Below are 24,458 nucleotides of genomic sequence, written 5' to 3' on the forward strand. Positions count from 1 at the left end.
TTCTGAGGGTAGGTTGAGTAGAATGAGAGGTAGGGACTGAGGTTGATGGATTTTGGTTATGGTGAGTTGGTTGAACATTTGAGTAAACAGATTTGTAAGTAGCAGGATCAGCATTTACCAGAATCTGTTTCACAGACTGAGGAATCTGTAATTGTCTCACCATTGATTTCTTTGTGTCAGCATTTATCAGGTCGTTAAAGTACCTTTTTGCAACCTTAAAAGGTGGGGTTTGAGTGCTGACTAACTGGGGTTCAGCAGTACAATACGTATAAATAAGTTGACAGAATCTAGCAAAATAAACAACATCTCGATCCTCTGTCATCCTATCCCCAATAAAACCAATTATTCCAGTTGCAAAATCAAAATGAGTTTGATGGATAATAGCATACCCGATGTGCTGACTCAGAATTGGGATGGCATCAAAATTTGAACACTTGTTGCCAAAAGCCTTGGTGATGCAATCGAAGAAGAAACTCCATTCTCTTCTGATATTAGCCCGTTTCAACTGTCCAAGTTTCGTCAGACTCTTTTCATATCCCAAATCAGTCATTAACCCCCGAAGTTCTGATTCCTCTGGTATAGAGAAGGTACAATCTTCTGGAAGATGTAATGCTCTTCGTACTGTACCAGGAGTGACTACATAGGATGAGTCACCCACTTGGAAGATAATACTGGGAGTTCCTCGTTTACCACCATCATCATAAACTCCAGTCCTCCAGAACCGCAGAACTTGTTGACTTGAAAATAATTCAGGCTGAGTTAAGGCGTACCCAACCTCACTATGTGCAAGAAGATCTTGCACAAAATGCAATTCAGATGGAGCTTCAGCATGATCAAGAATTGCAGCATAGTTGTTTGGAACAAACTTTGCTCCATCAATGATTAAATCCTTTGGTGCCATGTGAAAAAATATTGAAATTCAAGTATGCCTGTTAGGTGTGTGAGATACTGTCTGTATGAAAAACCAACGTGAGAAAGAATGAGAAAGAGAGTAAAAGTAAGAAGAGAGATAAAGTATAAAGAAAGTAAAAGATTAAAGAAATCTTCTCTCTGTTGTTCTTATACTCTAAAAAAGAATGTTACCGTTGGACACCTGTCAGACATGCAGTAATAACGGGTAGTTACCGGGCTCGAGAAAACAGGAATGATTACTTATCCAGTTGCCTTGTTTCAAGGAAAAACCATTTCAGTTATCAAGAGACACAGGTTTAATTCAAAATTGAAACCGTTAGCACTGATTGAATTGTTTTTCACTGCAACATTAATATTCTGAAAATGAATCATGTTAAAAATGACCGAGATAATTTCGATGAATAAGTGCTGACAAAGAATCAGAACTTAAATAAAGACAAAATTTAAATGGTCATCAGAATATCAAGCAGGATTTAACAACACAGATAAAATAACTCAGAGACAAAATCTTGAAGTAAAAACAGTTTTCATTAATATATCAAGTCAATACATATATGAAATAGAAATTACATCAATACAAGATTTTCCCTAAGCTTCTAATCCTAACGTCAACAGCTTTAGTCCTAGCTAAGAAGCCTGACAAAGCTGAGGATGAGGAAGAACAGGAAGAAGACGAGATTAAGTCATCCTCCTCTTCCTATCTTCGACAAACAAGATAGCGAGTCGAATGATTCGCTCTTGCTGACGGATAGCTTCCCGCCTTTCCTCCTCCAGGCGCTCCAGATGGCGATGGTAATCCATCTCGAAGAATAGAAGGTGAGCCAGCACCTCCTGTGGGACAGAGTCCCAGATCTCCTCAGGAATGGCTGTTATATGCCACTCCTGCTGCCACTCGGCACAACTGAGCTCCATTGTGAAGGTTTGTGTGTTCAAAAACATGTTGTATCGAACCATTGTGTTTTTGACAGAAGAAGGAGGATAAGTGTGTGAGAAGAATGTGATGGAAAGACTGATGTGAAGTGGTTGCATATATAGGCAAGAGAATGCCAAGAGACACAAAGATATTGAATGCAGACAGGTAGAATTAATTCTACCTCGTCTCCCTAGACCTTGAAAAAGAATAACAGTCATTGGAAAAGGAATGTGCACATGTAACAAGAGTGAACTGTTCAAGGACGAGTGCTATTATGTTTTAACCATAGACTATTAATCTTCCACTTCAACATTTCGAAATTAATCTGAGACTGTTACCAAATTTTACTCACAGATAAGTCAAGTAAAGGGTTAGACTGAAAAATCAGAACTTAGACCTATACCAGAACTTAACAGTCATCAGAACATAATGTCTTAACTCGAACAAGGAATATCTATCTTAGTAAATACTCATACAAGTTCTTAGTTATGAACGTCAGAACTTAATCATCAGAACGTGTAACTAGAACTTGTCCTCAGAATTTGTGCAAAAGTGACACAATGACTGTTGATCTAAAATAACATAGACCACCACAGAAATTTCATCATTCATATGGAGTGATGTGTGTGTGCATTAAGCTAAATAACAGACAAAGAGTAAAGTCTGATCTACTTCAGTACATCTTAGAAATAAGTCATAATTAAAATTTTGCTAAAGAGCTGCCATTATCCTGAAACCTACTAATAAATGAGTTCATGCATGAGTTCACCTCTGTTGTTTTTGTGCTAATTTTATGCATCTTTTGAAATTCTATTTTACAGAGGCTTCTCAGTGTAAGTGAGTCACGACTGTTTATCAGAATTTATGCTATTATCAGAGTATTTCTCCAGTAATCATAGAGTGTGAAAAGTCACCAAGAAAATATTTTGCTTTTCTAATGCATATTTACTTAATACCAGCAATGCACTTGGGTCGTCCCTTTCACATTTTTACTCTAGATCTCAAAGGAGTACCTGATATTATTCTTTGATTATTGTTCTTCTTCTTTTGATAAGTGAGGTTTATCAGCACTTAGTACATTCAGCAGTTTTACTAGAATCAGAACTTAAACAGATGAGTAGCATTATTCTAATTTGTGACTTAGTAATAAGATATACAAAGTAAACTTAACTAAGCTCAGTTATCAGAATTTGCTTGTGTCATAAGATTTCCACAGAAATAATTACTTCTTTCATGGGATCATTTGTTTATTGAAGACTAGTAGGTCAGTATCTAGCACAGTTATCCTCATAGGATTGAATAGTTACTGAAACAGACATATCACTTATCAGAGTTTAGAAACATATATCAGACAACAGTCAGTACTTAAAGACATTTATCAATTAATGCACAGAATATACAAAGAGATTAATTCTGTAAATACTGATCATAAAGTCTGATAACATAGAACAAGTTTAAGCAGATTTAGAGAAAGAACCTGAAATCATTCCAAGTTCATTTACCAATTTTGAAAAGGTAGCTTCACACAGTGGTTTTGTGAAGATATCTGCTACTTGTTGATCTGTGGGAACAAAATGCAATTCCACTGTACCTTCATCCACATGTTCCCTGATGAAATGGTACCTGATGCTGATGTGCTTTGTCATAGAGTGTTGAACTGGATTACCTGTCATAGCAATAGCACTTTGATTATCACAGTAAATAGGGATTTTGAAATACGTTAACCCATAATCTAGTAACTGATTCTTCATCCAGAGAATCTGTGCACAGCAGCTTCCTGCAGCAATATACTCTGCTTCTGCAGTTGATGTGGAAATTGACTTTTGTTTCTTGCTATACCAAGAAACCAACCTGCCTCCAAGAAATTGGCAGCTACCACTTGTGCTTTTCCTGTCAATTTTGCAACCTGCAAAATCTGCATCTGAGTAACCTATTAATTTAAAATCTGATTCTCTAGGATACCATAATCCTAGATCAGCTGTTCCTTTAAGATACTTAAAGATTCTTTTTACAGCTGTTAAGTGAGGTCCTCTTGGATCTGCTTGAAATCTTGCACAAAGACAGGTAGCAAACATGATATCTGGTCTACTAGCAGTTAGATAGAGAAGTGAGCCAATCATACCTCTGTAATCAGTAATATCTACTGAATTACCAGTATCCTTATCCAGTTTTGTTGCAGTGGCCATGGGAGTGGATGCACTTGAACAGTCTTGCATTCCAAATTTTTTCAGCAAGTTTCTGGTGTACTTAGATTGACAAATAAAAGTTCCTTCTTCACTCTGCTTGACTTGAAGGCCCAGAAAATAACTAAGTTCTCCCATCATACTCATCTGATATCTTGACTGCATTAGGTTGGCAAACTTTTTGCAAAGTTTGTCATTTGGAGACCCAAAAATAATATCATCAACATAAATCTGGATCAAAAGTAAGTCCTTGCCATGGTTGAGATAGAACAATGTTTTGTCAATAGTTCCTCTGTTGAATCCACTTTCCAGAAGAAACTGAGCTAAAGTCTCATACCATGCTCTAGGAGCTTGCTTAAGTCCATAAAGTGCTTTATCAAGCCTGTAGACATAATCTGGATGTTTGGAATCTACAAAGCCTGGAGGTTGTTCAACATATACTTCCTCTTCCAATTCTCCATTGAGAAAAGCACTTTTCACATCCATTTGAAAGACAGTAAACTTTTTGTGAGCAGCATAAGCCATGAATATCCTTATGGCTTCTAACCTAGCAACTGGAGCAAATGTTTCATCATAGTCAATTCCCTCCTGTTGAGAATATCCTTTTGCAACCAGCCTTGCCTTATTCCTTACAATTATGCCATCACTGTCAGTTTTGTTTCTGAATACCCACTTTGTACCAACAACCGATCTATTCTTGGGTCTTGGCACTAAGGTCCAGACTTTGTTTCTTTCAAATTCATTCAACTCTTCCTGCATTGCTTGCACCCAATCAGCATCTTGAAGAGCTTCTTCCACTTTCTTTGGCTCAGACTGAGAGAGAAAAGAATTGTAAAGACATTCATTCGAAGTACCTGTTCTAGTTCTGACACCTGCCTCAGGATTTCCAATTATTAAATCAGGTGTATGTGATTTTGTCCACTTCCTTGCAGATGGAAGATTTTCTCTAGAACTGGATGCTCCCCCATGATTCATGCTGTCTTCGGTTTCATTTTCTGATGCTCCCCCTGAAACTATGCTCTCTGAGTTGGATCCTTCAGTATTTAGATTTTCAGCACTGTCAGTACTTGGCTTATCAGAACTTGACGAATCAGAATTTGAAGAGCCAGATGTATGTTCTGATGCTTCTTGAGATGTGATAATATCTTGAGTATGCTCCCCCTGCATTGGTGCATCTTCCTTTGACGTAGTCACCACAGTTTCAATAACATCAGAGTTTAATCCATCAGAATTTACAGTATCAGGAGTTAGACTGTCAGGACTTGAGGTATCAGAATATGAATCTTCATTTTCAAATCTCAGCTTATCATGATCAATGCAATCTTCAAGTCCAGTGATCTTCTTGTCATCAAAAGAGACATTGATAGATTCCATGACCACTTTTGTTCTCAAATTATAGACTCTGAAGGCTTTTGTAGAAAGTGGATATCCTACAAAGATTCCCTCATCAGCTTTTAGATCAAACTTGGATAGCTGTTCAGGATGAGTCTTGAGAACAAAACACTTACATCCAAATACATGAAAGTATTTGAGATTTGGCTTTTTGTTCTTCACCATCTCATATGGTGTTTTTCCATGCTTGTTAATGAGTGTTGCATTTTGAGTAAAACAAGCAGTCTGCACAGCTTCAGCCCAGAAATAGGTTGGAAGCTTTGCTTCTTCAAGCATTGTTCGTGCAGCTTCAATTAGAGTTCTATTCTTCCTTTCAACAACTCCATTTTGCTGTGGAGTTCCAGGAGCAGAAAATTCCTGCTTTATTCCATGATTTTTGCAGAACTCTTCCATTATTAAATTCTTGAATTCAGTGCCATTATCACTCCTCAAAATTTTCACAGAATCTTTGATCAATTTATCCAGATGTTTGACATGATCAATCAGGATAGATGCAGTTTCACTTTTTGTGTGCAAGAAATACACCCATGTGTATCTGGTGAACTCATCTACTATGACCAACGCATATTTCTTCTTTGCAATAGACATGACATTCACTGGACCAAATAGATCAACATGAAGTAGATAATAAGGCTCAAGAATTGATGATTCAGTCTTGCTCTTGAACGAAGATTTTCTTTGTTTAGCCTTCTGACATGAGTCACAAAGACCATCAGGAACAAACACTGATTTTGGCAGTCCTCTCACAAGATCTTTCTTGATCAGTTCATTTATCTTGTTGAAGTTTAAATGAGAGAGTTTCTTGTGCCAATTCCAGCTTTCTTCAGTTGAGGCTCTACTCACTAAACAGATTGCAGAACCATCAGAACTTGTTGAAAGCTTAGCTTCATAAATGTTACCACACCTGAATCCCTTCAGAACAATTTTTCCTTTAGATTTACTAACTATTTCACAATGTTCTGCAAAGAAATCAACATGATAACCTCTGTCACAGATTTGACTTATACTCAGTAAGTTGTGTTTAAGTCCTGAGACCAGAGCTACATCTTTAATAATGACATTCCCAAGATTGATATTGCCATATCCCAAAGTTTTTCCAATGTTGCCATCTCCATAAGAAACACTTGGGCCAGCTTTCTCCACAAAGTCTGATAGCAGGGCCTTATTTCCAGTCATATGTCCTGAACATCCACTGTCCAGAACTAAAATATTTTTCCTGTTGCCCTGCAATCAAAAAGACCACTAATTATTAGTTTTAAGGACCCAGACTTGCTTGGATCCTTTGGCCTTTTTAGGTTTGTTAACATTTGCAGCGGATTTAACATCAGATTTTATGTTAACAGTTTTCTTATCAGAACTTATACTAGAAGGAACAACAGACACTTTCTTTAAAGAAGGTTTTATTTGATAATAATCATAGTACAAACTATGATATTCCTTACAAGTATAAATGGAATGCCATAAACTACCACAATGAAAACAAGGATTTTGTGGTTTGTATCTAACAGACTGACTCTTAACTCCTGACTTTGTAGATAAGGAGTTAATATTCTTATTCTTCCTGCAAAAAGAAGCCAGATGGTTAGAACTTCCACAGTTATGACATGCTTTCCTAGGAGCATCAGGAACAGATTTATAGTTATTGCTTTTATTCACACCTTCCTTTCCATTCCTGTTTTTCCTAGGTGATTTTACCTTGTTTGCATTCTTAACATCTTTCAGCTTATGCTTAAGCTGCTTCTTTGTCATTAAGCCTATGTTAACTTCAGCTGTCTTTTCCTGTTTTAGTTTGTCAGAAGCTAATTCCTTTTTAACTTCTGATTTCTCATTTTCGGATTTTTCAGTTACAAACTTAACAGGTTTTAACTTCGGCTTTTGCTTATCAACAGGCTTAATTTCTACAGTTCCTTTTTTATTTTCTCCATAGCCTAAGCCCTCTTTCCAGTTTCCACTGCTTAGCAAATTATGAGTTATTTTGCCAGAGTTAGTCCAAGTTCTGATAATCTCTCTCTCCTTTTCTAACTCAGTTTTTAGAGATTCATTCATTTTTAGCACTTCATCCCTAACATAAAAAGCATCATCTCTATCCTGCTGAGTTTGATGAAACATGACTAACTCTTTTTCTAAGAAATCATTTCTTTTCCTAAAAGCAAGATTTTCAGAAGTTAATCTTTCACATGTTAAAGTTTGATCTCTATAACTAACAAACATGGTTTTAAGATATCTTCTCAACTCATTAATATCATCAGTATGAAAAGCATAAGTAGTCTGAGGTACCTTTGTTTCAGCAGCTTCAGAACTGCTCTCAGAACTTGATTTATCAGCATTTGCCATCAATGCATAGTTCTCCTCACTTTCAGAGTCTGAGGTGTCTGTCCAGCTTTTCTGCTTTGTGACAAGAGCTTTGCCTTTGTCATTCTTGGTCTTCTTGCAATCAGGAGATATGTGGCCTTTCTCACCACAATTATAACATTTAACATTAGCGTAATCTCCTCTGTCAGACTTTCCTCCTCTTCCTTCAGATCTTCTGAAATTCTTCTTATCAGAACTTATGCCTTTCCTGGAAAACTTCTTTCCCTTCCTGAACTTCCTGTATGCAATCTTTGTGATTCCTTTCACCATAAGAGCACACAGCTTCATCATCTCCTCATCAGCATCAGTTTCAGGCAAGCTTTCAGAATCTGAGTCATCATCACTCTCAGAACTTGATGACTCAGTATCAGATTTTATGATAAGAGCTTTACCCTTATCTTTCTTTGAGGAAGGTGGTTTGGGGGATTCCTCTTCAACCTTGAGAGCAACTGTCCTTGACTTTCCTCCTTTCCTCTTGCTTCTTTGTTCCATCTCAAGTTCATGAGTCTTGAGCATTCCATAGATTTCATCAAGAGTTGTTTCATCAAGATTGTAGTTGTCTCTTATTGTTGTTGCCTTCAAATCCCAACATTCAGGAAGAGCTAACAGGAATTTGAGGTTTGTATCTTCAAGATCATACTCCTTATTTACTAATGACAAGTCATTCAAGAGTTTGACAAATCTATCATATACATCAGTCAATGACTCATTAGTCCTAGAGTCAAAGTGTTCATACTCTTGAGTGAGTATTGTCTTCCTGTTCTTCTTAACTGTTTCAGTTCCTTGACACCTTGTCTCCAGTGCATCCCATATCTCCTTAGCAGTCTTGCAGTTGATTACCCTGTTTGACATTACATTATCAATGGCACTATTCAATAAGTGACGTACCTTGGCATCCTTAGCAATAGATGCTATATCTTCAGCAGTGTAATCATTCTTTTCCTTTGGTACGGTCATTGCTGCTTCACCTGCAACTACAACAGCGAGCTTGGTAGGTTTGTGAGGCCCTTCCTTGATTCTATCAAGGTATTCTGGATCTGTTGCTTCCAGAAACATGGTCATCCTTACCTTCCATATGGGATATTCAGATGGTCTCAATATGGGAATTCTGATAGTCTCATATCGACTCTGAGTTGATGTCTTTGATGATTCTTCAGTTTTGGTAGGCTTAGTTGGAGTTTCTGTGTCAGACATGATTGTGTTTGGATCTTTAACTGTATGTGTGTTAACAGATAGCTCTGATACCACTTGTTAGGTCACACTTTCACTGTAGAGGGGGTGAATACAGTGTTTATTACAATCAAATCAAACTTCAAGAACTTATGTAACAGAAAACAAACTTTATTTAAACAATAAACTCTGTTACAATCTGGAACTGTTATCTCTCAGTGATGAACAAAATATCACGAGAGCTGCTAGGGTTATATTAAATAATATTCTTGATAATGATAACACTTATAGTGTAAACCCTATGTCTGTGTTTATATACTACACAGTTACAAGATATTCGCTAATTGATATGGAATATAATTCTGCTTCCTAAAATATATCAATCAGATATCTTCTATTCCAAGTATTCCATTCTTCACGGAATTCCTTCTTCATGCATATCTCTTCTTATGTTTATCTTGATCTTCTTAACTTTAATCAGCTACTGTCCTTATCTGATCGTCCTTCAGCACTTAAGTTCTGATATCTATCTCCTGATAACATAAGTACTGATATCCCTTAAGTTCTGACTTCCAGTATAAGTACTGATTTGTTCTGTTCAAATAAGATCTGAAATCTAAACATAAAACATATTAGCCATGACATTATCAAATATATCTAACATAAGTATTTAGAGTAAAGACATCCAATGACTATAAATCAAGTTTCATTCAAAACCATAAAAATATTTCACATTCATTTTACCAATTAAATCAACTCTCAAGATCATATGGATCCTAACTATACGAACTCCCAAATTTACTTGGGTGAAACGTATGAAAATACTCACATAGACATAATATTGGAGATAATCAATAAACAAATATGTAGCAATTAAAGCGCATATACCATGATATCGGGTCTCTTTAGCCAACTACATCCTCCCCTTAGAGAGGGCTTAGTTGAACATCATCGAGACCATCATGGTATAAGAAAATAAAGAACTCATACCTAGAATCGAGACGAACTTCAAGCTTTTATTAATAATAAAATTCTGGATACAAGGGAGAACAATGAAAGAGATACATGAGAGAAGTAAGAGATGTGTGAGATGATATGTTTTTACAATGAGGCTAGGAGGTCTATTTATACTAAAAACCTACACATTAGCATTAATTACAAAAATATCCTAATTGATTTACAACAATCTTCGTGACCAAATGCTTGCACAACTTTCCCTTATAAAAAGATTTACACTCGATTCATCACGATCCTGCTGACTCGTGATGACATATCATAATATTCTGACTTGTGCTCCAATTATTTCCATTTAACGGCAAATATCGAAAAATCTTCTTAATAGCCTGCACAATCAGAAACACCGCAAAACCAAGCGTAAAAGGGAAAATAATGTACTAACTAATTAATATTTTATACTAATATTATACAATAAAAATGTGTAATCAAATTTCCCCATATCAAAACCAAGCTCGTCTTCAAGATTAAAGAAAAATCTAACTCACTGTCGTAGGAATCACGGGTACTTTTAGGTGTACGAACCCGTTAAAACTCGTAGACGATCTCCACAAGAGGAGTGTTGTCTCATAAGGGTTTACAGAAGATATACCCATAAAATCTTTACTACATTAACTGGATTGTAACTCCATCTCTTAGCATTCACTGGTGTTAACTCAACTATTTTTAGAAAAATATGTGCCAAAGACTCTTATCATAATACAAGCCCACTTGCCCCACTTATACGTTGCCAAGACTTTCAAGGTGTGTTTGAAATCGGTCAATGTTGTTTAGAAGTGGATGAATCATTTTCTCTTTTTCAACCAGTATTGAACTGACTCAATCTCTATCAAAATAAATGTCTAGCCAAATTCGCCTTTTGCTATTTTTCCTTTTTTTTTCCTCCATTTTTTATTGACCGTGCAATGTCTTTTTTCTTAGGCTTTGTATGTTACCCATGTAACGAGCTTTGGGTCAATGACTCCCAAATCAGATGGTCATAGGGCATTTGGTGTTGAGACACTCCTAAGGACTTAATTGCTCGAGTAACAAAGGCCACAAAACAAGACTAGTCATTTTACTACTTATAAGCATTGTTTTTCTTTTTTCTTTCTTCTTTTTTTAGCAAAGGCATGATTCGACATTGTTCTAATATGTGAATTCTCTCTCAGGTATCCAAAACTATCTCACCCATCTTCCCAACAAAGACCTTGTGAATAGTGTGTGGCGTCTCAGAATTCAAGGCAAAACGTAAGTGTGATGCAAGTTTGTGAAGATCACTATGCTTAATAAAATTCAAATCGTCTATAAGCACTATAGATATAAGATTTTTAAAAAACAGTCAACACCAACTAGTAACTAAGGTCAAGAGAAGACAACCTAGCTAACTTCTTTTTTTGTATTTTTGCTTTTCATCAATTTTTTTCATTTTTTGTGTTTTGTTTTTGTTTTTTATTCCTTTTTTTAATGAACAAAATAACAGGATCAAAACTAGTCACAACTAACTCCCCCATATAAAAAATCTACATTGTCCTCAATGTAAAAGAAAAGGATACACAAAAGAGATAGAGGTGTACCATTGTTTCACCATGATAAAGGAGGAGAAAACTTGGAGGTCACTAATAATCCTGTTAACAAAAATATGAATATACAAGGCAAACCATAGTATTCATGTCTCCCCCATATCAGGACTTAGCACATCACTAAGTCGGGAAGACTCGTTACCAAACCAATCTGACTCACAACTGGATGGATCAACAAGATCCACCTACTCCACATCCTCTAGTGATGGATACTCAAAAAAGGGTTTGAACCCATGACCATTGACTTTAAACACACAGTCATTTTTTGGATCTTGGATATCCACGGATCCATGGGGATATACTTTGTGAACAAAGTAAGGACCATCCCACCTCGATCTTAGTTTTCCAGGAAAAAGGTGAAGACGAGAGTTATAGAGGAGGACCTTTTCACCTACGATGAAAGTTTTGGTTCTCAATTTCTTGTCATGAAACTTTTTGGTATGATCCTTAAAAATACGCGAACTTTCGTAAGCGTCATTTCTAAGTTCCTCTAGCTCACTCAAATGGAGCATCCTTTGGGCCTTGACTTTATCTAAGTCAAAATTCAGTTCTTTAATGGCCCAAAGTGCTTTATGCTCTAACTCAACTGGAAAATGACATCCCTTCCCATATATCATGCGATAAGGTGACATACCCAAATTATTCTTAAAGACAGTTCGGTATGCCCACAACACGTCGGGTAACCGTTTGGACCAATCCTTCCTATTAGGACTAACAGTTTTCTCAAGAATAAGCTTAATTTGACGATTAGACACTTCGACTTAGCCACTAGTTTGAGAATGATAAGAGGTGGCGAAATAATGCTTTACTCCATATTTGAGAAGGAGAGAAGCAAAATGTCTATTATCAAAGTGGATACCCTTATCACTTATGATTGCACGAGGGGTCCCAAAGCGACTAAAGATGTTATCCTTGAGAAAATTAACCACGACTTTGTGGTCATTAGTGCATGAAGGGATTGCCTCAATCCACTTCGAAACATAGTAAATTGCTAGGAGGATACAAACGTTACCAAAGGACGATAAAAGGGGCCCATAAAATCTATACCCCAAATGTCAAATATGTCCACCACAAGAATTCTATTAAGTGGCATCTCATCCCTCTTAGAAAGTTTTTCAACATGTTGGCATCTCTCACAACTCTTATAAAAGATGTTGGCATCTTTGTGAAGTGTTGGCCAATAAAACCGCTTTCAAGAATTTTGGATTCGGTCTTTGAGAACTAAAATGGCCACCACAAGCCATGTCATTACAAAAAGAGAGAATACTCCTATGTTCATGTTTGGAAGAAAATAATGAATGATTTGGTCCGGATAATACTTAAAAAGGTAAGGATCATCCCAAAAGTAATGATGGACACCAAAGGAAGAACACGTTTTTCTCTGCATTGGTCTAATGATTAGGGATCTCTTTGATGACAAGTTAATGTACTATGTCGGCAAACCAAGGTTCGTGGGACGAAATGCCTAGGAGTTGTTCGTCTGTAAATGACTCATTTATAAGGTTTTCATCAAATGGAGCATTAGATAATCGTGATAGATGGTCATCTATAATATTCTCAGACTCCTTTTTATCCTTAATCTCTACATCAAATTCTTGAAGTAAAAGAATACAACTAATAAGATGCACTTTGGTGTCCTTCTTTGACATCGAATAGCGCAAGGCAGCATGGTCGGTATAAACAGTCACATGGGAACCAACCAAGTATGAGCGAAACTTTTCTAGTGCATAGACCATAGCCAAAACTCTTTTTCAGTGACTGTATAATTTTGATGGGAATAGTTAAGGGTGAGACTAACATAGTAAATCACTCTTGGAAACTTATCAATTAGTTGTCCTAAAACAACTCCTATGGACATGTCATAAGCGTCACACATGAGTTCGAATGGGAGAGACCAATTGGGAAGGTACATGATGGGAGCAGAAGTAAGAAGACTCTTAAGTTTTTCGAAAGCAAGGGTACAATGTGAGTCAAAATAAAATGAGGAATCCTTTTCAAGGAGTTTTGTGAGAGGCCTAGAGATATCACTAAAGTTCTGGATAAATCGCTGGTAGAAACCAGCGTGTCCTAAGAAGGAGCGCACCTCTTTCACAGATTTAGGGATGAAAAGATTGGAGATGATATCAATCTTCGCTCTATCAACTTGAATGCCATTTTTGGAAATGACATGCCCTAACATAATCCCTTGTTTCACCATAAAATGACATTTCTCCCTATTAAGGACAAGACATTTTTCCTCACATCTCATAAGGACTTTTTCTAGGTTCCTAAGACAACACTCAAAGGAGGACCCATGGATAGAGAAATCATCCATAAAGAATTCAAGGAAGTCTTCAATCATGTCAGAGAATATACTCAACATACACCTTTGGAAACAACTAGGTGCATTACACAACCCAAGAGACAAACGATGAAAGGCAAAGGGTCCAAAAGCGCATGTGAATATGGTTTTCTCCTGATCCTCGGGGACAATATAGATTTGGTTATACCCTGTGTACCCATCTAGGAAACAATAATACATGTGCCCAGCCAACCATTCTAGCATCTCATCTATAAAAGGAAGTGGAAAATGATCCTTCCTAGTGACCTCATTAAGTTTACGGTAGTCAATACAAACGCGTCATCCTGTTTGGATACGCGAAGGTATCAACTCAGTAATTTCATTTTTCATTACAGTGATGCCAGATTTCTTAGGAACCACGAGGATATGACTAACCCAATGACTATCAGAAATGGGATAAATAATGCCATGATCTAACCATTTAATGATTTCTTTACGGACGACCTCTTTCGTTATTGGATTGAGGCGTCTCTATAAATATCTCTTAGGTGTAGCATTATCCTCAAGGTAAATATGATGTTGAACTACATTAGGACTTACACTCTTAATGTCAGCCATAGACCAGCCCATAGCTTCTTTATATTGTCTAAGTAGATTGACTAATTGAGATTCCTAGTCATAGGTTAAGTCGCTAGCAACAATGACAAAAAGAGTGTCATTTTCACCTAAGAAAACATACTTAAGAGTGGACGGAAGTGGTTTCAAATCAAGTTTAGGAGCCTCAATGATGGACGATTTTGTAACAGTCCTAGACTCGAGATAGATTTCATCAGGTTTTGTGTCCCATTTTGCAGTAATTGCATTGAGTTCTTCAAACATGTCTCCAGAAGACATGTCTTTAAACAACTCTTCTAGTTCCTCATCGGTCTCATATTCCTCTAAAATATCTTCTACGAGAGACCCAATGGCACACACCTCACGAGTATCTCCTCCAATGACTCTAGATGCTGATTAGTGAAATTAAAGATATTTAAATAAGCAGAAATATTCCCAAAGGACATTTTTATGGATCCATTACGATAATTAATGATGGCATTAAAAGTAGCAAGGAATGGGCGACCAAGAATGATGGGAATTTATCCCTTGGTGCTAGAGACGGGTTGTGTGTCAAGCACGATAAAATCAACGGGGAAGTAGAATTCGCAAACTTTAATGATCGCATCCTCAATGATACCTTGCGGTACTTTGACAGAACGGTCTTCCAGTTGAAGAGTGATACGAGTAGGTTTAAGATCACTTAATCCTAGTTGATGATAGACAGTGAGAGGTAAAAGGTTGATACTGGAACCTAGATCGAGAAGACATTTCTTAATAAGAGTGCTACCAATTGTGCAAGAGATGGTGGGACAACCAAGTTCTTTGTACTTGATCGGGAAGTTGTTATTAGATAGGATTGAGCTCATATGAGCAATAAGGAAAGCCTTTTTAGGAACATTGGTTGCCCTCTTTTTGGTGCACAAGTCCTTGAGAAACTTAGCATAAGACGGGACTTGTGCGATTGCATCTAAAAGAGACATGTTTACTTTCACTTACGAGAAAATCTCTAAAACCTTCTCTAGATGAGGTGACTTTTTGGAAACAAGTCTATTAGGAAAAGGGGCTTTGGGTGTGAATCAAGGATCAATACCCTTCCTATTCGGAGCATCACTCTCATCCTCTTTTAACTCCTCGGATGAGTTAGTCTTAGAGAAAGACGCTTGATTTGGATATTGGGGATTGGGATCAAGAGTTTTGTTAGCACGTTGATAACTGATGACAACATTTACGTGCTCATTTGAGTCCACATTATGGACTTGCCCAGCATTGGATTGATTTGAGGTATGACGAGGGTTTACCTCTGGTGGGCTAGAAAAAGTCCCAGCCTCGTGACTACTCATTTGAATGGCAATTTGACCCACTTGAGTTGCTAAATGTCTTACTTGTTTTGTAAGAAGTTCTAAACTCTGACGAAGGATATCATTTTTATCATTCACGGGTGGGTGATTTGTTGATGAACCACTTTGATAGATTTGTGCTTAGGGGTACCCTTGGGGCTTTAGATATACTCTCCTTGGGTAATGTTGTGGTTGAGTTTGATTTTGGGCCCCTTGGGACCATGAGAAGTTAGGATGATTGCGGTACCCAGGATTAAATGTGTTTGAGAAAGGGTCATTTTTGGGCTTTTGATAAGGGTACACGACATTGCTTTGCTCCACGGACGGAGAAACCTGACAATCCTCGTCAAAATGATCTAAACCCCCACGGTTATTACATGACAAAGACGTGATTTCTAAGGACGTGACTGGTTTAGGAGTTTGAGACTTTTCAAGTACTTCAAGTCTCTTAGAGATAGTGACAAGGGCAGAGTTTTCAAATGCAGAGTCTACATACGAACACTATTACGAGAGACACCATGGTCTCTCTCGGATGTACTCTCCCACTCAGCACTCCTTTCGACTAACCCTTCAAGGTATTTCAAAGCCTCTTCCACTGTCCTAGTTATAAACCTCTCGTGACACATAGACTCTACAAAAGCACGTGTTTTCATATCTAACTCCTCGTAAAGGATGCGAAGGAGTTCAGTTTCAAAGATTCCATGATTGGGGCACTCAACAAGAAGGCTTTTGAAATGTTCAAAATATTTCCATAATTTTTCACTACTAAATTGGCGAAAACCAATAATTTGGGTGCGAAGTTCAATTGATTTGGAACGAGGGAAATAATTTTTTCAAAAATGGGCTAACGAATTCCTCCCAAGTTGTTATGGATTTTGCAGAAAGACTATTGAACCACTTTTTGGCGTTGCTTTTGAGAGCAAACGGAATGACATGAAGAAGGATACCATCTATAGACACAGACTTAAAAGAGATCGCGGAACAAAGCTTTTCAAATTCTTGAAGGAATTCATAGGCATTTTCATCATAGTTGCCATTGAATTTAGGCAACATACCTATAAGATGGGTTTTAACCTCGAATTTGGAACCAGCAGCCTCTGAAAGAACTATTGGAGACTTGGGGGCTCTTTGTTGGGGGTAGAAGGTTTGTTGAATTGTAGTACGTTGAGAAGGGGGAAGATCAACATTGTCTCCCATGGTGATTTGTGGTGATGGTGATGACTATCAGTTATGCGAGTTAAACGACCGGTAGTTTTTCTTTCTCAAGTATGCATACACTAGGAAGATATCTAAATTAACTAACAATTAGCACATAAGAGGGGATAAAAACACTCAAGAAAAAGAAAAATTAAAAAAAATCTAATTCTTAATTAATCTAAAAAAAATCTAGACAACTCCTAACTTTTGGACCACCAAAAAGTCCATAAATCTAGAGTTATTTAAACTGATTGATAGGTAAGCGGGGGCACTTCCTTATAAACAAGGCGCTGAATAGAGAACCGCTAGCCTAGTCACCAATTCAAATTGGCCAGGTAAGTGAAACACTTGCCTTGTCACCAAAAGTTTGAATAATTCCAAATTCATTTTCTCTTTTAGGTACCTTCCTAATTGAGCTCGAAATTCTTATGGACCAACGTCTAATTAAATTTTAAAGGAGTTGGAGGGAATGCAAGATGATGAATTAATGGTTTGTGAGCCAAGGAAAGGGTGATGAAATCCCTCACCTTATCTTGATATTGTGGTTTTGCCCTTAAAATTAATTAGATGAGAATGCAACACCCAAGAGTTAATAACTTAACACAAAAAATGCATACACTAATGTGAATGCTTACACTAATGTGGTACGTACCTTTGGGTCAATCACCACAATTTATATAAAAAAATACCAAAATGAAAATAAAAAACTCCTAAACAAGACGTGCTCTACGTGTACATAAAATGCATGACGCGACACATAATTTTTATCTAGAAATAATCTAAACTAAGGTTTTTTTTATTTTTATTTATGTAAAAAACTAGGGGAAGAAAAAGTATAACCGAATTAGCTTAGAAATTAACTCCGCGAAGAATTAACTCGAACCACAATTAAGTACCTGAAAAAAATAAAAATAAAAATATCAAACTAATAAAATATTTTTATTTTATTTTATCTTCACTTACATTTACACGTAAAAGAAATTAAAAAAATAAAAAAAATTAGAAACAGGAAAACGAAACTAACAGTTAAGAGAAGCTAACAAATAAGTTTACAACAGAGAGACACGCGTAATTAAATAAAACATAATAAGCTACGGGACTTCTACTTACGATTTTTTGTTTTGTTTTTAATTATTTATCTACAAGACAAAAACAAGGTTAATATTATTATTTTATGACTACTTAACAAAACAAAAAGCGGAAATAGGCAACTAAACTGAGCACTATGAATCCAACAACAGACAAATTATTATAAAATTTTGGGGCTGCTTTTGAGAAAACAACAAAATAAAATCGATTGAAAATATATATAAACCAAAAACTCAATGACACGTTCCCCGGCAGCGGCGCCAAAAACTTATTGGGGAAAAATCCTAAACTAACAAAACCGCAAGTGCACGGGCGTACGTGAGTACGGGGGCAAGTACGGATCAAACCACAGAGAACGCGAATCAAATTTTTAATGTAATAGACTAACATAATATTTATATAAGCACTTAAAATATCACTTTTTAAAGATTTGAGGAACAGATTTCATCGGCTAAACATGAATACCATGGCATAAACATGTATTTTTAATAGAAAATAAACTCACATGTATTTAGAGTAAAGACATCCAATGACTCCAAATCAAGTTTCTTTCAAAATCATAAAAATATTTCACATTCATTTTACCAATTAAATCGACTCTCAAAATCATATGGATCCTAACTATACGAACTCCCAACTTTACTTGTGTGAAATATATGAAAATACTCACATAGACATGATATTGGAGATAATCAATAAACAAATATATAGCAATTAAAGAGCATATACCAAGATAGCGGGTCTCTTTATCCAACTACATCGGCCCCTTAGAGAGGGCTTAGTTGAACATTATCGAGACCATCATGGTATTAGAAAATAAAGAACTCATACCTAGAATCGAGACGAACTTGAAGCTTTTATTAAAAATGAAATACATGATACAAGGGAGAACAATTGAAGAGATACAAGATAGAAGTAAGAGATTGTGAGATGAGATGTTTTTACAATGAGGCTAGGTGTGACGCCCTCAATCTCGGGGTTAGAAAATGAGGACCCACACACCATTAAACTAATACAATAACAGTAGATATAATAAACCCCGATAATAATAACATGATCTAAACATGATTAAGTATGAGACAAGATTACAACTACAAACCAAAATAAATATATTACATCCCAAATTATACTTAAATTCAAATTTTATTTGATTCCGACATGGAATTGACAGATAACCCAAAGTATATGAACCAACTTATACAAGTCCTTCCAACTAATACGCTTGCTCACACACACACAACATCTACCTGCTCTGGCATTTGGAAACCTACAACCCGGTAGGGACCGCCAGGAATGCTCTTGCGAGCAGTGCGCCTAAGTCTTACCATCTTCTTGCTTAACTGTCATGGTTAGATCAAAGAAAATGAATGAGCAAAGAAGCTCATCAAGTAACTATATAAACAGTTCTACAATGCAACATAGATATCCATATCTGAGGCATTCTACTTTCATTCTATAGGTGGCAGTTATTGACTAAGTAAAGGTCATGAAGAAGGTTTCGGGCTTTCAGGATTCAAGGCTCAAGATTGGGAGAAAGCCAACATTCATCACAAATCATTAGCAGGACTCTGAAAGAGTTTCTCAATTAAAAGAAGTGATTATTCAAGCTTCAAAATTCAATAATTAATTAAAGTGACAGGGTTCACAGGTTTCACATCTTTAACGAAGATACAAATCATTTCATTTCATTTCATTTAAAAGAAGCAAACTGCTTTAAAGCTTATATTCATTTTTTCTTTTATAAAACATAAAGGAACCCTTGATTGGAATATCCATCTATTAAATATAATATGGGTGATCAAACCGTACGGACCTCCATCTGGTCGTTATGGTACCTATGGCATTATTTTAGCCTTATATTGGACTAACCCCGCTAGCCTCTTATGTGACTGGACTAGTCCCACTAGTCTCTTACGTCTTTATCCAATCCATTAGGAATTCATTTGGAAAACCATTGTGTTGGAAGTAGGAAAAGTTGACTAAGTTCATTTTATCATTACCAAGAATATAAAATCATTCGGACTCATTCAAGTCGAAAATCATTCTTAAGTTCAATTCAAGATTTCAAGGAAAGTGAACGAATCGAAAGCAAATATGGATCAATACTAAAGATCTTGATCAAATGATAAACATGGTATACTAGTTCAGGATCAGAATAGTTCCAAAGATCAATACAAAATAAAGTATACGGGTTATCGAAGAATTCAGGTTAATCAAAATATTACGTAAGGAGGTTCATAAAGGTTCTCTTAGGTTTACGAGATCAAAAGATAACAAAGTGATAGAGTAAGGTAATAAATGTCAGGATCAATAGGGTTATTATAAAGGATAAATAGGGATTGATAACAAGTTATCACAAAGAATTATATCAGGGTTTCTCAGAAATCAACAACAGGTTTATCACAAGTGCTATAAAGAATCACTACTTTATCAGGGCATTGACAATATCCTCTTTATAACCAAATCATAAGAGAAGGCAGAGTTACTTGCCTCAAATAACTTTCCTGCTCTACGGTATACGAGCTACTGCCACCTACGACCTTTTTCCCTTTACTAGCCTGAATGTCTCTTCTATCCAAATCTATAATTCAACATAAAACCTTAATTAGATACTCGATCACTCTCGACGTTTCTCAGAACGTCTAGCATTTACCCCAATCGCAACTTAACTGTTGTGCAAGACATGCATGTGCTATAAAAAGACTAAGTCAAACTGATAACCCTAAGTAAGTTGTATGATAATCTAAGTTTGCATCTTGTATTGTATCACTCAAGTATGTACAAGTGTAATTAGATTAGACTGGAGTATTTTTCTGTAAACAGTCTCAAGCCTAAGAAAAAAACTCTGGAAGAAGATCAAGAAGATCATGCCTTAGAGAAAGTGTGAAGAAGCTTGAAGTTGAATAAAACTGTTTTAGGAAAAACATTCTAAGTCAGGAAATCTACAAGTCACAGATTAAGTGTTATAGAGAAGTCATTCGAGAACTCCAGAATGACTTGTCGAGAAGTCAAGAAAAGCTTATAGAGAAGTCTCAGAGATATCGACAAGCCAAATTGAAGATATGAAGATTGGAGATATCAACAAGTTAGGTCTTTACTAGAGAACTCTGAGATATCGACAGGTCAAGATTCTACTCGAGAACTCAGAGATATCGATAAGTCAAGACCATACTTGAGAAGTCAGAGATCTCGACAAGCCAACTTTACATTCGAGAACTCAGAGACTTCGATAAGTCACAACAACAACAGAGTAATAAGAGATCTCGATAAGTCACTATACTTATCGAGATGTCGAGTTCTCTATATACCAAACTGGAGATCTCGAGGTAAAACTCAAAGTACAAAGTGCAGATCAGTTAAATATCCAAGATTATCAATCAACAAACAAATCAATCAATGATTTAAAAATTCTACAAAAGCAGCTTGAAGAGTACAAGATCAAAGGCCAAGATTAACTGACAAAGTAAAGTCATAGACATGCATGATTTACAAAGATACATTAAGCCAGATAGAAAGTTTTAGTTAACTTAAAGTAGGGTTTAGTACATGCTATTGCATGCTGTGTAAAACCAGTGGTTACTGTTCTATAAATTAAATACTGGATGCTTTATTTTAGACTTAACAAAATAGATTCAAGGACTTGTAACTCTCAAGAGAGAAGCTGAGTTCTTAACATAACAAGAACCCATAAATTTGTAGCAAAACACATACTTGATTTTAATATAAAATTAAGTAAATTTTGAAAGATAGTGTGTTCTTGTGCATGTTCTATTATCCCCGTTGAAACATATTATCTCTATAAGTTAGATTACTTTATTCACCATCCAAAACAGTTCAAAAAGATTAAAATTGTCTAAAACACATTCACCATCCCTTCTGTGTTGTATTCATTACCTAACATTAACTTATAAGCACATGCATCACACACAGCACATAATAATACATACTTTTATACTCTTAACAAATAATCACTAATTATCCCGATACTTCACATATAGCAAGTAATCACGCCACTGTTAGTCCCTTAACAACACAACAAGAATTACAGAAGGGGGGTTGAATGGAATTCTTGAAACTTTTTCACAAATAAAATTGTTCTAATTTAAATATATATATCAGTGTGAATTGATTTGCAGAGTGCGGAATAATAACTTGAAATGAATCAAAACACAAGTAATAAAAACACAAGGCTTTAAAAACTTTCTGGTGGATTTGAATGTATCCACCAGAGATATATAATATATCAAGAGAACTCTGTATAGCAATTAGCTCATAGCTGCTTACAAATTGTCAACAACTAAGATTATAGAGAAATGCTAAGAATATAGCTTACAAATGGTTCTCTTTTTGGTTGCTTAGTTAGTTGTTCTATTTGCTACTTCTTGGTTTATATATATCACCAAGATTAGAAAGCAATAAGACAAGATAATAAAACAAAAACTATCAAGTCTAATACTTTGCTACTTTATTACTCTATTCCAGCATCTTTGAATATCTTCATAATAGCATGGAAATGGCAATGCTTCTTTGTTCTCTAAAACCCAGTTATATAGGCTTCCAATTCCATTTGCATACACTCGACGCATGTGACTGTGTTGTCACTGTCAACAGATGTTTGAATTCTTTATCCGTCGGGTTCATGATCATCCGTCGAGTTCATAATCATCCGTCGGGTTGTCTTGTTGATCATCCGTCGAATGGCATTGTTGTTTATCCGTCGGGTAGCAATCTGACACATGGCTTCATTTTATTTATGCAGAATTACAAGACATCATCTATGTACAATTAATCAACCTATTCTGCATATCTAGTTAAAGTCAACATGACTTGAGTACTACTACGGAATCTAAACAATGTATATGCAGAAATGTGCTAGAGACTTATTGTTACATAAGCTACCAACTCGATGGATAATAAATCATCATCCGTCAGAACTATATTGAGTTATCTGTCGGGAGTATAATCCTTATCCGTCGAGTGCTACATTTTTCACTAAGTAAAATCTACCAAGGTATTTTACTAATGAAATCATCAAGTACACAATATATACACAACAATCTCCCCCAATTTATGTTTACTGGAATTGTAGCCATAAATTAAGAGAAACTTGATGATAACAAAACACCCTAAAAATACAACTTTGAAAGTAAGTAGATAAAACTGTAAAGTGCATCATTTAACAAAATGTACAAAGTTTAGCTCACAGTCATTTTCAAGGTGCTCCTCTAGCCTAAGAAAATTTATCTAGTTCCTTGAAGGTCTGGATCTCTTTCCAAGCTTTCTGTTGTTTTCTTCTATCTGATTTTTGAGCTGTCTGTGGAATTCCAGTTCATCAGATTCTGAGAGATTTAGCTTTTCTTGCATCTCCAAGAGAGTCTCATTGCTAGAGATGCTCAATTGGTCTTCTAATCTGAAAAATCTTATAACTCCTTTGTCATCCATTGTTATGGATAAAAAACTAAGGTTCTTATTTGCTGTATTTATTACTAAGATTCGGGAGCTCAAGGCCTTTAATGGCTGCTCTCGTGTATCGTAGCTTAATTCTGCCTTTACGAGAAGCCTACGTATCTCTGTGAATTAGATAATCAAGCCAAAAAATGTAGTTCTGATTTGTGGGGTGAGGCCCCTTATATAGATGTTGGGAGTCCTTGAATTGGACTTGGTATAGGAGACTTGGTGGGCAAGTCTCATAATTAGAATGGACTTTGGAGTCCTAGATAGTAGGAAACTGATTCCTTATCCTTTTAGGTCCCCTTGAGGCTAATCTATAAGGATTTATATCCTTATCGGGACTCTTCTCAATAGCTGATTTTTTCCTTATTAATTAATTACAAAATTAATTAATAATCAGGGCTTTTGGGCCTTCTTTATTCCATCAGGCTTGATCTGGTCCATCAGGCTTAACCTTTCTGGTCTGAGTATCATATATCTTTTTATTGGGCCTAGCAGCCCACACCTTGCAGTATTTAATTATACTATCATAATTTATTTATCCCTATCATTTGCCCCCCAACTTTTGGGAAACATTGATTAGGTTTCGCAGAAGTTAAGTCTGTTTATTCCCTTACAGGGTTTCGATTTCGCGTAAAGTGTGGAGCGACCTACACATTTACAATGAATTTTCCTTTTATTCAGGAATTATCTTAATTTCCAGGAATTTTTCCCTTATTTCCGGGATTTTTCCCTAATTTCCGGGATTTTTCCCTAATTTTCTGGATTTTTCCCTTAATTTCTGGATTTTTCCCTAATTTTCTGGGATTTTTCCTTAATTTCTGGATTTTTCCCTAATTTTCTGGGATTTTCCTTTAATTTCTGGATTTTTCCCTAATTTTCTGGGATTTTTCCTTAATTTCTGGATTTTCCCTAATTTTCTGGGATTTTCCTTTAATTTCTGGATTTTCCCCTAATTTTCTGGGATTTTTCCTTAATTTCTGGATTTTTCCCTTAATTTTCTGAATT

The 24,458-nt window shown here is 36.0% G+C and overlaps 1 protein-coding gene and 1 pseudogene across 1 annotated transcript; both read right to left on the reverse strand.

Annotated features, from left to right (window-relative positions):
* Window positions 1-13,234, reverse strand: part of LOC141719215 (uncharacterized) — a 300,973-nt pseudogene extending 287,739 nt beyond the window's left edge.
* Window positions 13,235-14,451: 1,217 nt separating this feature from the next.
* LOC141719216 (uncharacterized) lies at window positions 14,452-15,356 on the reverse strand. The gene is made up of 2 exons (XM_074521596.1): window positions 15,014-15,356; window positions 14,452-14,786 (listed from the first exon to the last, which is right to left on the reverse strand). Exons 1-2 carry the CDS (start codon window positions 15,354-15,356, stop codon window positions 14,452-14,454), a joined length of 678 nt encoding a protein of 225 aa, XP_074377697.1.
* Between the last annotated feature and the right edge of the window lie 9,102 nt (window positions 15,357-24,458).

This window comes from Apium graveolens, chromosome 4 (genome assembly GCF_009905375.1).
Source record: "Apium graveolens cultivar Ventura chromosome 4, ASM990537v1, whole genome shotgun sequence".
Lineage (NCBI taxonomy): Eukaryota > Viridiplantae > Streptophyta > Magnoliopsida > Apiales > Apiaceae > Apium > Apium graveolens.